This window comes from Dendrobates tinctorius, unplaced genomic scaffold (genome assembly GCF_039654945.1).
Source record: "Dendrobates tinctorius isolate UK_male_01 unplaced genomic scaffold, ASM3965494v1 ptg000158l, whole genome shotgun sequence".
Classification (NCBI taxonomy): domain Eukaryota; kingdom Metazoa; phylum Chordata; class Amphibia; order Anura; family Dendrobatidae; genus Dendrobates; species Dendrobates tinctorius.
This window is the reverse complement of record NW_027361825.1, coordinates 36581274-36602095: the sequence shown is the minus strand read 5'-3', so window position 1 is coordinate 36602095 and position 20822 is coordinate 36581274. Positions and strand designations below refer to the sequence as shown.

The 20822-nt window shown below is 46.9% G+C and overlaps 1 protein-coding gene across 2 annotated transcripts; it reads right to left on the bottom strand.

The window, feature by feature from the left end:
• Window positions 1-452: 452 nt before the first annotated feature.
• On the bottom strand, window positions 453-19808 carry LOC141052103 (zinc finger FYVE domain-containing protein 1-like). 2 transcript variants are annotated; one of them, XM_073549326.1, is made up of 11 exons: window positions 19713-19808; window positions 16672-17176; window positions 16367-16584; window positions 15643-15749; window positions 14710-14818; window positions 14412-14509; window positions 6969-7086; window positions 5731-5901; window positions 5367-5544; window positions 4728-4835; window positions 453-2461 (listed from the first exon to the last, which is right to left on the bottom strand). In XM_073549326.1, the coding sequence occupies exons 2-11, from the start codon at window positions 17060-17062 to the stop codon at window positions 2229-2231; spliced, it is 1731 nt and encodes a 576-aa protein (XP_073405427.1). In that variant the 5' UTR covers window positions 17063-17176; window positions 19713-19808; the 3' UTR covers window positions 453-2228. The 2 variants fall into 2 exon arrangements, with proteins under 2 accessions (XP_073405427.1, XP_073405426.1); XM_073549325.1 differs by lacking the exon at window positions 19713-19808 and adding an exon at window positions 19163-19412.
• Between the last annotated feature and the right edge of the window lie 1014 nt (window positions 19809-20822).

The window sequence follows — 20822 nt, the reverse complement described above, 5'->3', positions numbered from 1 at the left end:
AAAATATCACAGCTTAAAGGATATAAGGAATGTATATCTTACTGTGTTGTGCATTTATGACAATCGCCAAACATAAAGGGAATAATGAAATGAGTCACAATAGTAGGTAAATATTCTGGCCTTTGCAAAAAGTGGTATTCTTTAGTACTATTCTGGCGGAAAACACATTCAAGTTCTATGGATAGATTAATTTGTCAGCAAAGGGGTTTTCTTGACCAAAAATAAATAAAATAAAACAAACAAGCTGGTTTTCCCTGTAATGAATCCCAAAACCTCCATTAAGTTTTAGTTTTTTAGCTCCCCCTTGAGCCGTCCTTGTGTATGTATCTGTCCCACTGATTACACACTCCCACTCTCTGTAACCGCCAGCTCTACTTTCAAGGCACCATCTTGAGACTTCTTTACAGTCTCAAGGTGGATAAATTGCTGTATTTAGACAGTGGTTAACCACAGTGTTAAAGCAAACAGATGGACCTTGTATAGGTTTTAATTAACAACCAATGACCCTGATTTTCCAGGTGACCACACATAGATCTTCAGAGGTCAGTGATGGATTCCATCAATAGAACATTTTGTGGTAAAGGAATTATTTTGCAAATTTCAGCAAGTTATTGCATTCATGTTAGCTCAATATTATGGGGCAGTCTAATAACATTAGCAACAATGGGCATCAATTATAGGGGTTATTTAGGTTTAGTTATAGCAGTCTCCTTGGTGACAAACCACAATTGCCTTTATCTATTCCCCAAATCTGGTGACTCTAGACATCAGCTCAAGTTTGTTTTGTGCAGATTTTGAGCCATGGAGTCAATAAGCCATTTGCAATTTTTGTAAAAAAAAAACTCAGTGAACTGAAAATTTAGTATGACACAGTTCTGGTTGTTCTAGAGCTAACTATCTTGTCTCAATGAACAGTTCTTGATCCGGTGAAAGGCAAAGGATGTTCAATTCTACTGTAACCTTGCAAAGAAAAAAAAAAAAAGTATTACCACCTCTGCGCCCATATAGAATTAATTCACCATCATTTGTTCGGCCTGAGTTACAGCCGGTATTAAAATTTACACCTGCATTTACCATTCTGTAGATCTCAGAGCTGAAATCTCCCATCATCCAATATAACATTAAAATTTTCACTAGTGTCATCTGCAGAAGTAAATCTAACTGCTCCATTGCAATAAGTCACCTCAGTTATACTATTAGGGGTGTGTCTGCCTACAGACTTGCTGACTGTTTCCAATGACAACCAGCAGACCTTTTTACATTGAAGAGATTTATTTAAAAAGGTAATGCGTTTGAGATCTCTTGCACCTATATAATAACACATGATTGTTTCTATTTTGAATTATTCAGGTTTACAATGTAATCCTATATAAAGTGCTAACATGTCAAAAAACTTCATTCTGTACGTGGAAAACCAATTTTCTCTCTAATTTTCTGTATGAAGAGGATGAGCTGACATAGACTTTCTACAAATGAGAACCTGAGCTGCGATTACTAAAAAATAATGATTGTCAGACTGGTAAAACAATGTAGATCAAGGATCAGTATAATTAGTGATGGATCCTTGTAGGCCATGCATAGACATCTGCCGCCCCATGGACCCCTGGTAGTGCTGAATATCATCTTTCCATTTTCCTCCCTGTTGCTGCCCCCTGGTAATTGATATTTAGGACCCCATTATGGTGCCGGGTTTCCCCACCCAGGACAGAAGGGGTTGGTGTTAAGTTTCCCCCTCCATTCCGCACCTTCTCAAACTCCTGTTCTTTAGAGAGAGTAGTCCTATAAAGGTTGGGACCGACCAGGGCTGGGCCTCCCTCTAACGATCCGGTATTCTAATTTTTTATGGGGTAGTCATAAAACGCATGCTCTGTCTAACGCCTTCCTGTACCCCTCCATTGCATAGGTGGTCAGTGCTTATATTTAAGGGTTTACTATAAGTTGGACTACTTAGTGGATAAAGATGATATACAGAAAGTGTTCAGGGTAGGGAGTATTTAAGAAAACCCGTTTCCAGTCCTAAATGTCACAGTAATATTACTGACAAAGTTGAGATTTTTTTTTTTTTTTTAAAAAGGTGCAATATCCAGAGCCACTTTGATAAGTGGTAATAAGCTAGTGCCAGAGCAGGCGATCACTACAGATATCCACTATGATTAGTTCAGGCATTAGTGATAATCTTCTAGTAGCCATCGGCCGCCATAATGGATGTAAGACTTGGATGGCCCAATTTACAGTTCACCCTTTTTATCGTTACAAGTCTTGCACACTCGGACAGAATGATACCACCCTCGAGAAGGGACCGGCCGCTGGAAATCAGAGCAAGCATGGCAGAAACCCTGGCCACAAGCCCGACAGTGATGTCTTGACATGTTAGGCGTGAACACTTTTTTGCACCCGTGGCAGTGGGTGATCTCTTGGTCCGATACCCAGTAGCTGGGGCGCGCAGCTTCCTTCACAAAATCTGAAAACAAGAGAAAACCCAGTGAGCTGAATTGAAGATAATAATCTATCTAGTAATAAAAAGGCAGACATATTGTTCCAATCCTGGACAAACCCTTTAGGCTGTGTGCCCATGTTGCGTTTTTTTAAGCGTTTCCGCAGCGCTTTTAGACAAGCGTTTCTGCTGCGGAAATGCTTAAGAAAAGCATCTAATGTAATAGAATGGAAAACGCACATGTTGTGCTAATGGTGCGTTTTTTTCCACTGTGGAAACGCTTAGCGGAAAAAAACGCAGCATGTTCATTGATTGTGCGGAATCGCATGCGATTCCGCATACATACACAGTAATTGCAAAAACGCATAGGAAAACGCATGTCAAAACGCTTGACAATCGCGTCAAAAACGCGTGTCAAAAAGCGCATGCGTTTTCCCTGGCAAGGGCATGCGTTTCTGCTCAGGAAAAAAACGCTTGAAAAACGCTACGTGGGCACATAGATTTTAAGACTATTACTACTGCAGACATTCTCATTTTGCAACTCATTCCCACTTTCAGCGGTTTTTCAAATGAATGCCTAAAAAAAAAAAAACCCAACTAAAAACACCGCAAAGAAAACACATAAAACACACACACAAAAAAAAAAAAGTGAGCAAAGCGTTTTTCCTACTAACACCTGCTGTAAAGACACCCTGTGTGAACATATCCCTTAGGCTGTGTGCCCACGTACCTTTTTTTAAAGGTTTCCGCGGCGTTTTTAAACGCGATTCTGTTGCAGAAACGCTTAAAAAAAGCATTCCATGCATTTGTAATAGAAAACGCACATGTGCCAATGGTGCGTTTTTTACCGCTGCGGAATCGCTTAGCGGTAAAAAACGCAGCATGTTCATTAATTTTGTGGAATCGCCCGCGATTCCGCATACCATCAATTATATGGGCAAAAACGCATGCAAAACGCTTGACAATCGCGTCAAAAACGCATGTCAAAAAGTGCATGCGATTTCCCTGGCAAGGGCATGCGTTTCTGCTCAGGAAAAAAAATCGCTTGGAAAACGCTACGTGGGCACATAGCCTAAGAGGAAAACTTCAGGCAGAACTGATACACTGTGTTTAATCCCGGTCATGCTCGGACAAATCTGAGTGCATGATTAAAAATAGCTGTTGCCCGACTATTAAAGCACATGGACATCTTTAGAAAACCATCTTATTTTATTTAAATGCGTGCATTTTTGAATAAAAAATAAGTTTTGCAATTGGGTTTCATTAAAAATAATTTCACCATACGTCTTCTGTATCCTCCGGGTTGCACCGTTTATTGCCGGCTGCAAAATGGGTTAATTGAGAACCTGTCTGCAAGCTCAATCTAACAAGGGCGCTCATAACTCTCATTTTCATTCTTCAGAGCTCCCTCCGTTAAATTATGACCACATGAAAGTTTCAGCAAAGAGCTCAGAAGAAGGAAAACAATAGTTAAACTCACTGGCTAGATAAGATCAGTGACGGATTCCCAATTAAAGGGGTTGTCCAGGATTACTATATTTTTTTTACTATGGGCCTATAAAACTAACAGGCAGGTAGTTGCTAAAAGAGGCAACTACTTGCCTTTTCTATAAGGCGTCGACTCAGAACTGTCACTAACCGGCCCCCTGCCTGTGATTGCTGTTCTGTTGACAAGGAGCAGCTGACTTAAGGTACTGTCACACTTAGCGATGTACCAGCGATCCCAACCAGCGATATGACGCGGTCAGGATCGCTGGTACATCGCTAAGTGGTCGCTAGTGAGCTGCCACACAGGCAGATCTCACCAGCGACATTGCTGGGGTCGGGGGTCGCTACTTACCTGTCACACTAGGCGATCCTGCGTCCTCCCGCCCGGCTCCACGCATCGCTCGTCCTCACAGCAGGAAGCGCCGCAGGAAGCTGACGACGAGAAACAGTCCTGGACGTTCTCGCGCGATCAGCGATAACCAGCGGGGGAGCCGGTCGCTGGTAAGTATCAGACACAGAGATATCGCTAGCAATATCGCTATAACGTCACTAGTTATAGCGATATTGCTAGCGATATCGCTTAGTGTGACATGCCCTTTATTCCAGGCTGCTCTGTCAACAGGGTGCTGGCTGCCCGCAGTTAGGCAGCGGGGAACTGGCTGTCAAACACTGTTGACAGAGCAGAGGAGAAGCATTTCAGTAAAAAAAATGCTGATGAAGATTTCCATATCTTTGTATTGTTTTAAAATGTAAATAAATCACACCAATATATATATATATAAAAAAAATAGCAAAAGAGCATTACACAAAGGATATTCTATGACAGATGACACCATGTTCAGGGAGCTTTGAGCCATCTCTGTCACTTTGCGAGGTAAAAGATTACTCCCATCATCCTCCACCGACTTCTGAACTGTGGTGACAACAACACACACAAAGAAAAACAAAATTACAAATTATCACATGGCTGTCAGACTTTATATGATCCCACGGAAAAACAAAAACACACAACTATGGGCTACAATGGGGGAAAATGTAATACAAAATAACCTAAGGGAAAGAACTAATAAATGATATTCCACTGTGCTCCTTTTCATATCTCACAGTCATTGTAACCCTTAGAAAGGACTGGGCGATTTTTCATTTTCACGCTTGTTTTTCTTCCTTCCCCCTTTTCCAACTGCCAGAACTTTTATATTTTTCCATTACAAGTTGTAGATTTGATTTACACCATTCATTTTTCCATATAAAAACTAACAAAGAAACAGGGAAAAAACATAACAATCCAAATGGGGGAAAATGGTGAAAAAAGAACCAATCTGACAATTCCACCATTGTTTCTATGATGTTCATTTTGCGGTAAAAATGTCCTGGCATTATAATTCTCCAGGACTCCTGTTCTCCCGGTACATGCCTCTCTCGGCATCATCACTCTGCCCCTTACCTTTCCCAGGCCCTTTACTGTGACACTTCTTACAAACTCGCACGGGTGACGGACCCCAGCCTCTCTCAGGAACAGGCATCTTTTGATTGGAGCAGTAATGGCAGAAGCCTTCTCCACAACCTCGGCAGTGGTGCTTCTGCTCGGATGTTTGGAAGACTTTCTTGCATCCGTGACACTCCTTTAGGTGGTCAACAAGTCGTATAGAAAAATATGGAAAAGAGAAATATTTTCATTAGCAGATAAAGAGCTCGGGTTATATGTGAATATTAGGCAAAAGTTAGATTATAGACCAAGTACTAACAAAATGGTCTGTGTGCATGCCATGGGGGGGCCATACTGGTGTAACATATGCGTTTAATCTTACCGTAATCTCTGTATTGGGGCGCCAATAAGTAGGAGCCACGCGGTCAGTTACCCAGGAGGTGACGGCACGGGTGGGTCCAGCACTGTACTCGTTCACAGACTGTATGACCAGAGTAACTCCGTCCAGTACCCGCTGAGCTGCATTGTGTTGGTCCAGGGAGCAAGAGTCGCTCTGTAGGGAGATATTCACATACTGCAGTGAAACACATTCTCATGGTGTATTTTAATTGACAAGTATAACGTGTGATATGGCACTAATCGGCCTCAATTACATTCAATGGGAGGTCCCCTTTTACAAAACTCTGAAGCATTTTGTTATACAGAAAAAACAACAGTGTTCTTTACTCACCTTCCCCAGGTCCATCGGTGATTCTCCGCCGCTGTTCCTTTTGTCTGATATTGGCTCTAAAGGGAAAAAAAAAAAAAAACAGAAGTGTCATGCGCCGACACATGTACTTCCGGCTCATGTACCGGAACTACGTTTGCCAGCGCATGCGCACTTCTGTTTTTCGGCTTTACCTGCAGTTGGGCAAAGCATACTGCGCAGGTGCAAAACGCATTATTTCTGAGCAGGCGTGAGATGTCGCACAGCGCAAGTGGCGCTATCCATGAAGTAGGATGGCGAGCAACAGTCGATGGGAGTGATGTGGAGGCCCGAAACCACGCCCATCGGCCGGGACTGAGAAGATTACCATACAGCGCAGGAGACATTAAAAAACGTTTTTTTGTGAGTATACAAGGTGAGTCAGGGGGTTCTATAAGGATTTAGGGAAAGCATAGCAGACGCTGAATAAGGAAATATTTTTAGCTGCTATGTCACAAAACTGGTGACAGGTTCCCCTTAAAAAAAAAATCTTTTTAAACTTTTCTTTTTCAAATATTTGTTCCATTTCTTTGTTTTTTGCAACATTTTACTCCCACGGGATGTGAACCTGCGATCATTTGCTCTATATGTTGCAATATTTCAGTATGTAGTGAAAATGACCATTTCCTTTAAAGAGCAGGTGGGCGTTTTGTGAGTACAAAGATGGCGGTGGTGACGTGGACCTACAGTTTGTTGCTACTTTAATCCATCAGCACCTGTCATGCACATGGAAGAAAACTTGTAAATTTCTGATTTAAATTGTTAAACACCAGTGATCGAAACTAGTAGATCGATATACAACCAGTGTCAAGAAGGGGTTAAACACGACTCTCTTCTGTTATATGCACAAAAAATAACCAATATATTGCGAGCACCTCGGACCAGACGTGGCAAACCTCCTGTCGAACAACTGATCCATCAGGCTCTCGATTTCCATACCAATATTGGCGGCTGCGATAAATTATCCCACACACTCTGCATTCAAGTACGTACCTGGGAAAGAGAATTATTGTAAAAAGCATCAGTATTTCTACATGGCGTGCTTCACATGCTCAAAATAGGGATTTTTGTGTACCCACCGTAAAATCCTTTTCTCCGAGCCATACATTGGGGGACACAGAGACAGTGGGTGTTATGCTGCTTGCCACTAGGAGGACACTAAGTAAACCAGAAAAAAGTTAGCTCCTCCCCTGCAGTATACACCCTCTCGCTGGATGAGATATCTCCTGTTCAGTGAAAAAGCAGTAGGAGCTTAAACAATCAACAATAACCATAACTATGTCAAAACCTAAAAATGCTACAAATGACCCAGTAGGCTAAACAGGGCAGGTGCTGTGTCCCCCAATGAATGGCTCGGAGAAAAGGATTTTACGCTGAGTACACAAAAATCCCTATTTCTCCTACGCCTCATTGGGGGACACAAGAGACAGTGGGACGTCCTAAAGCAGTCCCTGGGTGTGGAGCATACATCTACTAATACCCCATGTACCACTGAGTCAACAATGAGGTACTGCCGATTGCAGGATGCTTCGGCCGAGAGCTGCATCCGCAGAGGCCCGAGAATGAATTTGGTAATGTTTTGTAAAAGTATGCAGACTGGAACAAGTCGCAGCCTTGCAGACCTGTTGTGCCGAGGCCTGGTTCCGAATGGTCCAAGAGGCGCCCACTGACCGGGTAGAGTGTGCCTTAATCCCGGCTGGGACACGTGCATTCCTGACACGGTAGGATTCCTGAATCGCTGAGCGAATCCACCTGGCTAGCGTTGCTTTTGAAGCAGCTAGGCCCTTCCTATGCCCTTCAGGAAGTATGAATAGGGCATCTGACATGCGGAAGGGAGCCGTCCGGCGAGATGTACCGTCTCAGCGCCCTAACCACATCCAGGGTGTGGAGGGCCTTCTCAATGCGATGGACTGGCGCCGGACAAAAGGAAGGCAAAACAATTTCCTCGTTGAGATGGAAAGAGGAAATGACCTTGGGCAGGAAGGATGGGGGCGTACTGAGAACTACCTTGTCCTGATGAAAATTCAGGAACGGAGAATGGCAGGACAGAGCTGCCAATTCCGAAACTCGTCTGATTGACGTAATTGCCACTAGAAAGACCACTTTCCAAGAGAGGATGGTCAATGACACGTCGTGCAGCGGTTCAAAAGGATCCTCCTGTAAGGCCCCGAGAACCAGATTAAGGTCCCATGATTCCAATGGCCTTCTATAAGGAGGCGTCACATGGGAAACTCCTTGAATAAACGTCATGACCTGAGGCTTGGTGACAATTTTTCGTTGGAAAAGCACTGACAAGTCCGAAATTTGGCCCTTGAGCGAGCTAAGCGCGAGGCCTGATTTTAATCCGGATTGAAGGAACTCCAATATGCCCGGGATGGAGAACACCAGAGGGGAACGACCATGATCCTTGCACCATGAAAAGAAGATTTTCCAGGTACGGTGATAGATACGCCTGGATACAGGCTTCCTAGCACTAATCATGGTGGAAATCACGTCGAGAGAGAATCCAGTCTGTGCTAAAATCCAGGATTCAATGGCCATGTCGTTAAAGACAGGGCCCCGGAGTTCTGGTGGTAAATCGTGCCCTGAGAAAGCAGATCCGTGCGATCTGGAAGTCGCCAGGGGACGTCGGCGACTAGTTGTATTAGTTCTGCATACCATGCTCGGCGCGGCCAATCTGGCGCGACTAGGATCACTGGTACCCCCTCTGCGCTGATCTTCTTGATGACCCTCGGAAGCAAGGGAAGAGGGGGAAAGATGTACGGGAGCCGTAACCGGTACCATGGCAGAACTAGGGCGTCCGCTCCGATGGCGCATGGATCTCGCGATCGGGCAATGAACCGAGACACCTTGTTGTTTAGTCTGGAGGCCATGAGGTCCAAATCCGGAGTCCCCCAACGAAGACAAATGTGGTTAAAGACTTCCGGATGAAGAGACCACTCTCCCGAGGCAATGCCTTGGTGACTGAGAAAATCTGCCGCCCAATTTTTGACGCCGGGGAAGTGAATTGCTGAGATGGGTGAATGGTTGGTCTCGGCCCAATGGAGGATGTGACTCACTTCGTGCATGGCCATCCTGCTCCAGGTACCTCCCTGGCGGTTGATATACACTACAGCCGTGGCGTTGTCTGATTGGATCTTGATGGGGTGACCTGTGAGGACATGGTGGAAACTCCGTAGAGCAAATCTGATCGCTCGAATCTCTAAAATGTTGAGGGGGAGACGTGATTCTCGGGTCGACCAACGACCCTATGCCGCGTGGTGACGAAAGACCGTACCCCAGCCAAGAAGACTTGCGTCTGTGGTTACTACCAACCATCTTACTGGGAGGAAAGACCTCCCTTGATTCAGGGAGGACCTCAGAGTCCACCACCTGAGGGCTTGCCTGACCCGCAGGGACAAAAGGATCCGACGGTCCAGGGAGAACGGGTTCTTGTCCCAAGCTAACACAAGCTAACAGCAATGCGTGTTGTAAGGGACGGAGATGGAACTGTGCAAATGGTACTGCTTCCATTTTTCCGAGAACTCTCATGCTGAAACGAATGGAGTGAGAAGCTGGACGGGAAAGAGTCAGCACTGCCTGTTGTAAGGCTTGCGTCTTTTCCGGAGGGAGAATGACCAACCCGCGGGAAGTGTCCAAGATCATTCCTAAAAAGGAAATCTGCTGAGCCGGTTTCGGGGGAAGACTTTGCAAAGTTTATCTTCCACCCCAGGCGTGAAAGTGTATTTACTGTTATCTCCACAGATTCTTCGCAGGCTGAAAGGGACGGACCCTTGATGAGCAGGTCGTCTAGATACGTTAACACTACTACTCCCCGAGAGTGGAGAATGGCCATGACAGCTGCCATGACCTTGGTAAAGACCCTGGGGGCAGTGGCGAGTCCGAAGGGCAAGGCAACGAACTGGAAGTGTTCCTCGTGAATTGCAAAACGCAGGAACTGCTGGTGAGACGGGCAGATCGGAATGTGAAGGTAAGCGTCCTTGATGTCGATGGATGCTAGGAACTCTCCTTTTTCCATGGAAGCGACAACTGATCAGAGAGATTCCATTCGGAATCGCCGAACCGTGACAAACTGATTTAACAGTTTGAGATCCAGAATGGGTCGCATCGTGCAGTCCTTCTTTGGAACCACAAAGAGGTTTGAATAAAATCCTCTGAACCTCTCGTGATGAGGGACTGGAATGATGACTCCGTCTCTTTAGAGAGCCTGAACAGCCCGAAGGAAGGCTCTTGTCTTTCCCTTGGGCGGAGAGGAAAGGAAAAAGTGAGTAGGAGGGGGAGAGGAAAACTCTATCTTGTATCCAGAGGACACCAGTTCCCTGACCCACTTGTTGTGGACGACCGCGAGCCAGGTGTGGCTGAAGGAAAAGTAGGCGACCCCCTACTTTGTCTGCGTCCGCCGGATACCGCAACAAGTCATTGGGCAGATCTATGAGATCTGGCTCCCTTGGATCCAGAAGCTCTAGGTCTGGGTTTCCAAGAGCGGTCGGGTCTGTACGAGATCTGGGAGCCTCTGTCTCCGTGTGGAGACGGACCTGATCCGGAAGACAAGGTAGAGGATGACCAACTGGAGTTGTTGTGAAAGGATCGAAAGCGTCGGCTGTTGGTTGCGAAAAGGCCGAGCAGCTTTTTGTTGAGGGAGGAATTTACTTTTTCCCCCGGTAGCATCAGAAATGAGCTGATCTAGTTTCTCTCCAAAAAGACGACCTGTTTGAAAGGGGAGAGAAGTCAACGATCTTTTAGATGTGGCATCCGCCCGCCAGTCGCGAAGCCATAGGGCTCTTCTAAAGGAGATCGCATTAGCGGCAGTTTGAGCAGCGCAATTGGCGGCATCAAAAGAGGCGCCCACTACAAAGTCCGCTGCGTGAATTATCTGCCTGGCGACCATGGTTGCCTCCGGAGGAAGATTGGTGCCCTGGAAGGAAGTGATCAAGACCTCTGCCCAAGCGGCCATTGCTTTAGTGACCTAAATTGCCGCGAAAGATGGAAAAAGCGCTGCTCCTGAAGCTTCAAAAACTGAATGGGCCAGGTAATCAGACGATCGGAGGGGTTTTTGATTGAGGAACCCTCAGAAACGGATAGAAGCGTTTTTGAAGCAAGGCGCGATACAGGCGGGTCCACCGGAGGGGACTGTAACCAATCCTTCATTAGGTCTGGATCAAAAGGGTATTTAGCCTGAGTAGACTTTTGCCCTGTGAACCACTTATGCGGACGATCGCTATGTTTTTGGACAACTTCCTTAAAGTCCGGATGGCTGGTAAATAACCTGCGCACACGCTTGGTTTTCTTAAGTGAGATAGGATATGCTGGAGCGTGAACATTATCCTCATCCAACTTCAGAATCCTGTTGACTGATTCTATAAGAGAATCAAGCGACTCTTGATCAGTTGGGGGATTCTGAGGGGCTGACGTGTCAGATTCGAATTCAGAGTCGTGCTCGCTGAGAACTTCACGAGAGGGAGAGCGAGAGACCGGAGTCGCAGACACAGAGGCGCGAACGGGACTAGGGGAAGCGTCATGGGTCCGCTTTCTAGAGCCCTGACCGTCCCTTGAACGAGTACGGCCCCTGCTGGTGGACGGTTCCCGCCCGCCGCCAGAGCCCTCCTCGGGGGGTAAGGACGCCTTCTGGCTTAAAGAGTCCTCCCGGAGGGAGAATATAGCCTGGGTCAGAGACTCCACTGACCGTGACAGGGACGCAGCCCACTCAGGGGTACTAAACGCATGAGGCCCGTCAGCAGCGGCGGCGAGGGGCGACTGAGCTCAGGTCGGAGCGCAGGCCGGGGCGCAGTCAGTGCATAACGAATTAGTCTGTGCACTAGGTAAGGCAGACTTGCAAGTGGTACACACGGTAAAAACGCAGTGTGCTTTTTAGCAGCCCGTTTAGTTTCCTTAGATTGAGACACAGTGCTCCTTAACGGCAGAGTCTGCTGCAGCTGCAGGGAATGTGCCGGGAAGGGGTTAAGCTTTAATCTGAGGGCAGATGCAGCTTACCCCGTCCTATGCTGGGTCCCCCGGGAGGAATAGCGGTGACCCTGCAGTGTCATCCGGCAGAATGCTTGCCTCACAGCTCGTCCAGAGCAGGCTGTAGGTAAAAAGATATGGCCCCCGAGACTACGATTGTGCGTCTCGACAGGGATGAGAGGCGCCAAGGCGAGGGGGCGGCGATAATAGCGCGGGTGGCGCTATTCAAATTGCGGCCTAGTAGGCCGGAAAAGCCGGGGGCTAAATTTTTAAGCCTACCCATGGAAGGTGACGGTTGGCGGGGCGGCGCTAGTGGACGGCGCTATTGAAATTGCGGCCTAGCAGGCCGGGAACTAAATTTTTCGGGCTACCCGCGGTAGCGCCGAGGGGAAGGGGGGGTGCACCGCCGCTGACACTACATCAGCGCTTCTCCCGGGGGCTAGGACCCGACCCCATACCTTCACTCCAGTGCTCAGAGCTGTCAGGCCATCGATGGAGGCTCTCATCCTCCTGGGCTGATGTAGCGGAGCTGGAGGAGTTCTTAAAGGGGCCATGCTCAATCGATCCTATGATAAGGGGATGGAGAGCTATGGGGCTGATTCAGGGCCTACGTAAGCGCTGTCCATTCCGTGCGCCTGCCCTCATATCCGTGGATTACCGGACTCCGATCGTAAGGATCATCGCCAATTGCTAGAGGAATCAGCCCCAAACGTTGCAGGAAAGTGTACGGGGAGGCATACTCTGCGTGCTTGCCTGTTGTTGGTTCGGGGGACAGCGGGCTGTAGAAAGGAACTGTTCGCCCACTTCACTCCGTTAAAAAATAAAAATTTACAGAAAAATTAAAAAATAAAATAAAAACGGTGGGGTCTGAAACAGACCCAAGTGCCTCCTACAGACACTAAGCATGAACTGGAGATATCTCATCCAGCGAGAGGGTGTATACTGCAGGGGTGGAGATAACTTTTTTCGGTTTACTTAGTGTCCTCCTAGTGGCAAGCAGCATAACACCCACTGTCTCTGTGTCCCCCAATGAGGCGTAGGAGAAAAGGAATTATTTTCAGTGTTTGCACAGAATTTTATGAAATGAATAAAAAAAAATAACAAAAAAACCCTAAATCTTAGGTTGGCAAGCTTCCTTTCGAGGATGGTTTTAGGGTACAGCTAAGGCCTCTTTCACACTTCAGTTTTTTGCATCAGATTCAATCCGCCAAAAAGTCATCGGCGGATCCGTTCTCAACTGATGTGAACGGATGGCACAGGATCCGTTTTCAGACGGATCCTGAAAATGAGGAAATTTAAAGGAGAGAGAGAGAGAGAGAGAGAGAGAGAGAGAGAGAGAGAGAGAGAGAGAGAGAGAGAGAGAGAGAGAGAGAGAGAGAGAGAGAGAGAGAGAGAGAGAGAGAGAGAGAGAGAGCTCCGTTTTGAAACCTTTGAGGATGGTGACGGACAGCAACTTTTGGCGGATCCTCAAAAAAAACCGGATGCAACGGACAGCAATCCGTCACAATCCACCGTTAATGAAAGTCAATGGGGAGAAAAAACGGATCCTCAAAAGAAAATTGAGGATCCGTTTTTTTCAAAACCTGGCGGATTGTGACTGATTGTAAAAAACTGAAGTGTGAAAGAGGCCTAACTGAGCATTTCAAGCAAAAATCCACCAGTATTATTTAGTAGTGTATGGCGGTACTATTTGTATTGCATTATTATTTGGCCTCTGCAAGGAGTATTATTGTGATTCTATATGGTGCTGGGATGAAATTACAGTACAAATCTTTAAAAATGGCAAGCATGGGAGATGTTGCCTTATTTTCTATTAACCAGCTCCACTCCCTAGGATATTATAGGCAAAACATAAAGGATTATTCCCATCTTCATATATGGATATTGTAGGATAGAGCTTAAAAAAACAAGCACTTTTGCAATGTACTGCTTATTAAAATTTTCAGCCGTTCTTGAGATATTACCTTACAGCTCGTGGCTTAGAAGACCAATCACTGCTGCTGGCTATCTTGTAAGCACAGCGTTGAAAATGGCCAGGATTAGGAGGCAACATCATCAGCAAAAATAGGATGTCACATCACACTCCAGCGATCCTGGCTAGCTTCAAAACAGTGGTTACAAGTTCAGTAGAAAAGAGCTTGTAAGCACTCTGTTCTACTGTCTACCAGCAGCAGACAGTGTCCAAGGGAACGAGCTGTATGTAAGAGAGAAAAAGTCTTAATATCTCAAGAACGGCACAAAATTTTAATTAGCAGTAAATTGCTTGGATTTACAAGCACTATTCAATAATACTTATATGAAAAGATGGAAATAACACTTTAAAAAGAATAATAAATAAAAAAAATAAGCCAACGTACCCAGACCAGGCGTACTTTGCCAAACCCAACCAGGGGCTGTCTGTGGATGCAACGGTCCTCGGGATAACCAGCATCTCTCGTCCACTCTCATAACATCGCTATGGGAAGGAAATCAGAAATTACAAAACACTTATTCCCGTTCCTTCCAGCTGTCCTATAGCGACTTTTTCTACGATTCTGTACAGCTCGATCCCATAAACCCAACGTTCAGTAAAAAGGGACTTCCTACGTCTTACTGAGCAGATACAAGTCCCTATCCTCCATGCCTCCCACACTTTTCTGTATCTCGCCCACTCACCTTACATATTAAAACTTTGTTGTTATATTCATGGGCGTAATGACACAAACCATCTGCTTGGTGGAGAACGCCGTCCTTCAGATGGTTCATCCTGTTCTTACATCGAGACCTGCGGAATAGAAATAATATGTTTGCGATGAATGGAGGAGACAGAGATGATACCCCAGATATTTAATGGTATCTTAATAATAATAATCTTTATATAGCGCTAACATATTCCGCAGCGCTTTACAGTTTGGCACACATTATCATCGCTGTCCCCATTTGGGCTCACAATCAAAATTGGAGTGTGGGAGGAAACTCACGCAAACACAGGGAGAACATACAAACTCCTTGCAGATGTTGTCCTTAGTGGGATTTGAACCCAGGACCCCAGCGCTAACCACTGAGCCAACGTTCTACCCCAATCTTGTATAAGCATTAAAAGAATGATAAACTAATTTAAGTCTTGCAAACTTTTACCATATACCCTGTAGAGCCCCTTATACACATCAGGTGGCCATCAGCTCAACCGTGCATCGGTCCGGCCATCTCGCCCTTAGGCCTCATTTACACATCAGGCTTTTTCACACATGAGAAAAACTGAATGTTTCATCAGGGTTTTCCCACACTTGGGTCCAAGCTACATCAGTTTTCTTCTACGTGAAAAGTTTCCTTTATTCTTTTCCTATCGAGAAGTCCGTGAAAATTGGACTGCACTCTAATGCCATCCGAGTGCAATTTCAATTTTTCAACGGACTTGCGAGGTTGATTTTGATCAAACACTTGAATTAAAATCAGACATTTCGATGCAATTTTGTGCACATCGCAGAAAGTCACGGACATATGAATGGCTCCATTCACTATTGCATATTCACACACAGCAGGATCATTACTGTCTAATTCGTCTTCTAATAAAGAGATATATAATTCCTAGCGGATGTATAGAATTACCGGCAGCTCAGACAACGCAATGAACATGTGAAGTATTCATCTGGGAAGAAAGAGGTGATATGAAAATGCTCGTCTGGAATATCCCCTGAGAAACGCTCGCTCAGACTCTGCAAGGGAAACACACAGCCATTACAATAGCATTACCATCCTAGACATAGCAACAAAAAGGTCAATAATGCCTAATATATGTGGATCCCACCTGATAGTCTCCAGACTCATGCCCTGCCTCGCAGGAGCCAATGAAGAGAGGTGGTTGGATCGATTTGTGCGATTAACGGTCATTCAGCCAGGTCAGTAGTCTGCAGCCGCTAGATAGGAATCTGGCGAATCTCTTACCCTCTGGAATGCCCTTGTATGATTTTTGATAAGCGAGAGCCGGTATGAAGTTGTCATTGTGGCGTGTCACACAGAAGACATTACACCGGTCTGGCTAATATAAAGCCATGCTGGGGAAGCCAGGAAGGTAAGAGATTGGCGAGATTCCAAGTCCATCGGCTACAGACTGTCCTGGCCGAATGACCGGAATAACGCCAATCAATCCAACCATCTCTAAGCACATAGCTCTGCAAAGGAGATGTAAACACAAAAGGTTGATTTTCACTTAAGACTGGATGACTTTCATTTTGGATGCTTTGGAAACAGATAGTTGCCCAGGAGGACATGCCCTAAAATTAACGGTGACTGCATCATGTTGGAACTTACAAGCATCATTCCCACATCGTACCTGCAAGGCCGTGAACACATGGGCCAGTGGCCTGGATGAACGAGTCGATGTATCCAACACCTGCTTCTTGACGATTTCTTTTAATTGGGAGAAATCAGTGGGGGGAACCACAGTCTTTGCTCCCACATAGTGGATTGAGCTGAAGGCTTCTGGAGGGGTCCCCAGTTCATGAAATCTCTTGAGAAGGTCGGTCTCCGCCTGTCCATGGACTTTACTTCCTGTGGAATAACAATATAGATATGTATAAAGTCATCGCTATATGCTAGAAGTAGTTTATCTCCAATATAAAAAAAAAACCTTCTCACCTTGACCCAGCAGATTTGTCCGTAACGTCTCATGGAAAATAAGAAGAGCTGGTCCAAGACTGGACAAAGTGACTTCCAGACCACAGCGACTCGATAAGGCTTTCAGCTCCGGGGTAAAGAACTTCAGGTAAGCCTTGGAAGCATTTCCAAGAAACTGGAACATATCATTGTGTAACCTCTCTGCCCGTGTTCTGTATATCACCAGATCGGACACCGCGAGGACCTTCAGAAGAAGACGAAGCCTCTGGTTCTGTTTATCAGTGGCCCCAAGAAGACCTTCCGTGTCCAGCAGGACCAGAGACAAGGCCGGGTAGTATGCAGCCCACACACCGATGGTGCACGAGTCTTGAGAAGGGGACGTTCTGAAGACCTCCAGACCACCAAAAAACATATGGTTGAGAGTGTGGGATTTTCCATCTCCAGTGTTGCCAAAAATACTGAGGACTTTTACAGGCTCTGATGGACTACAGCCAAGTTTGGTAATGAGGTCTGAGACATCTTTCACCTTATAGCAAAAAATAAATAAATCTCAGAACATTGCACTTATATTACAGGAGACAGCAGCAGACGTCTGGGGATGAATCAAAGTATTGTTACAGGTAATGCTTCGTAACTATTGATGACATAGGTGCTCTTGAAGTTCCTGAGCCAAAATACTACAAAGCCCCCCACCAGCTTTGTGCCCTTAATAACACCAATGTGGAGTCTCCACTGCTACTCCAGGTACCTGTTATTGTCAGCAGCTCTCCCAAAGTTGACGGCATGAGCCACTGAGCTCACCAATTGGCCACAGCGCTGTCAACGTGATGTCAACGCTGCTGACAATAACAGACACTGAAAGCAGCAGTGGAGTCTCAGTGCCGGACCCAGTGAGGGTGAGTGAAGCTCAGATTGGATTCTTTTTAAACTGTGGCTTTTAGGGAAAAAATAAAACTCAACATGCCCAATCCTCGTCTCCCGAAACCAATTTGGGAGAATTTGTCGGCCACTTCCTTACATACTGTAGTCCTACCGGATATCAGAGAGTTTGGCTGTCTGTTCTGTCCGGGTCCCTTACAATCTAGTTTCTGTGTCGGAGAAGTAAATCTCTTGGTATCATTATTAATCAGTGTATGTCTTCTCTTGGAGTCTGCTAACCCCAAGTAGTTTCCCCCAGGCTCAGGTAAAATGAGTCACAAGAATAAAAATACCCAAAACCTTAATTGTGAGCTATAATCAGACAAGAACAAATTGGAGTCTGTCCTATTTTCTTAATAACACACTTTTCTCACCATTTTGCCTTTGTCTCTGCGCTGACCCATTTTCTCCATCTAACATTACAGGGGTCCGATTTTCGATAACAGACCTCCAAATCCCCCACAGAGCTGTAAATGATAAAATCCTGTCTGCCTGCAGCTACCACCAGGGGGAGCAGTTTACTGCCCACAATGCCCTTTTGGCCCCACTGTGTGACTCTGTACACTGCGCACAGCTGATCGATGGTGGGAGTGCTAGGAGTTGAACCGGCTATCTGATACTGATGACAGGACAGGTCATCAATATCTATGATCTGGACAACACCTTTTATCAAAAATGTTTATTAATTACGTTTGAGGTGTAATAAAAACAACCATTTTGGCAAAAATTTAGGGTTTTGTTGTTTGGTACAGGGGGCCTCTGGGACTGGTACGGGGGGCCCTCTGGGACTGGTACGGGGGGCCCTCTGGGACAGGTACGGGGGGCCCTCTGGGACAGGTACGGGGGGCCCTCTGGGACAGGTAAAGGGGGGCCCTCTGGGACAGGTAAAGGGGGGCCCTCTGGGACAGGTAAAGGGGGGCCCTCTGGGACAGGTAAAGGGGGGCCCTCTGGGACAGGTACAGGGGGGCCCTCTGGGACAGGTACAGGGGGGCCCTCTGGGACAGGTACAGGGGGGCCCTCTGGGACAGGTACAGGGGGCCCTCTGGGACAGGTAAAGGGGGGCCTCTGGGACAGGTAAAGGGGGGCCCTCTGGGACTGGTACAGGGGGGCCCTCTGGGACTGGTACAGGGGGGCCCTCTGGGACTGGTACAGGGGGGCCCTCTGGGACTGGTACAGGGGGGCCCTCTGGGACTGGTACAGGGGGGCCCTCTGGGACTGGTACAGGGGGGCCCTCTGGGACTGGTACAGGGGGGCCCTCTGGGACTGGTACAGGGGGGCCCTCTGGGACTGGTACAGGGGGGCCCTCTGGGACTGGTACAGGGGGCCCTCTGGGACTGGTACAGGGGGCCCTCTGGGACTGGTACAGGGGGCCCTCTGGGACTGGTACAGGGGGGCCCTCTGGGACTGGTAAAGGGGGGCCCTCTGGGACTGGTACAGGGGGCCCTCTGGGACTGGTACAGGGGGGCCCTCTGGGGCAAATATAGAGGCTTCTGGGACAGGTACAAGGGGCGCTGGTCTTGTCACTGCCGTTGATTATCTGCCCTGTGGCCTCTATGTATCTATACACCACGTTCACACTGAAGTCTCCTCCTACCTGCAAGTTCTCGTTGTCGTCCACCAGTAAGATGCTGCCGTCCTCCTCTTTCTCAGCCTGGCCACTCTTTATGGACAGGGGATGCTCGGGGAGAACGGCAGACATGGTCCAGGCCGGGACAGAGGCGACCATTACCCGGCGCGGCCCGCAGACATTGCACCGGGACTTTCACTTTCAATGTTTACAAAACATAGCTGAGATCTGCAGTGCCACCCAGCGGCCCGGCCGAGGCACTGCACTGACTTATGCTCACGTGGTGCAGAGAAGCGGCAGCGTGCTGTCTCATTATATGTGATCTTCATCATAAATCCTCCAAATACTCAATATTTCTGCAGAATAATAACTATACATGAGCCATCAACTGTGCTTTGCTTTATTTATAAATGGCTTTATATAAAGTGACTATTAATACTACCACCCACCTCCTCTCCAACCTCACCACCACATTTATCCCATCCCTAACCCACCTCTTCAACCTATCACTAACGTCCGGTACCATCCCTTCTACTTTCAAACATGCCACAATCACGCTTATCCTTAAAAAGCCAACCCTTGATCCAACAGCCACGTCCAGCTATCGCCCAATATCACTGCTCCCATTCGCTTCTAAACTCCTGGAACAGCATGTCCACGCTGAACTTTCCTCCCACCTCTCTTCTAACTTGCTCTTTAACAATCTACAATCTGGTTTCCGCCCCCATCACACCACTGAGACAGCCCTGGCCAAAATTACTAATGACCTACTTACAGCCAAATCAAACGGACAATACTCTATACTCCTGCTTCTAGACCTGTCCTCTGCTTTCAACACAGTTGACCACTGCCTCCTACTACAGACCCTCTCCTCCTTTGGCATCAAAGACCTCGCTCTATCCTGAATCTCCTCATACCTTTCCAACCGCACATTCAGCGTCTCCCACTCCCACACCATCTCCTCATCCCACCCTCTCTCTGTTGGAGTCCCCCAAGGCTCTGTTCTAGGACCCCTACTCTTCTCAATCTATACACTTGGTCTGGGGCAACGCATAAAGTCCCATGGCTTCCAGTACCACCTGTGTGCTGATGACACTCAGATCTACCTCTCTGGCCCAGACATCACCTCTCTGCTGTCCAGAATCCCTGAGTGTCTATCAGCCATATCCTCCTTCTTCTCCTCTCGCTTCCTCAAACTCAATGTGGACAAATCTGAACTCATCATCTTTCCTCCATCTCACAGATCTTCTTTACCCGACCTAGCTATAACTAATGACATCACACTTTCCCCAGTACCGGAAGTCCACTGCCTCGGAGTAACCTTTGACTCTGCCCTGTCCTTCAAACCGCACATCCAAGCTCTTTCTACCTCCTGTCGCCTCCAGCGCAAAAATATTTCCAGAATCCGTCCTTTCCTCACTCTACTAAAATGCTTGTGCATGCCCTCATCAGCTCCCACCTCGACTACTGCAACATTTTTTTCTGTGGTCTCCCTGCTAACACCCTCGCACCTCTCCAGTCCATCCTTACCTCTGCCTCCCGACTAATTCATCTCTCTCCTCGCTACTCCTCCGCTTCTCCCCTCTGCAAATCTCTTCACTGGATTCCATTCCCTCAGCGTATCCAGTTCAAATTACTAATACTGACCTACAAGGCCATCTATAACCTGTCTCCTCCATACATCTCT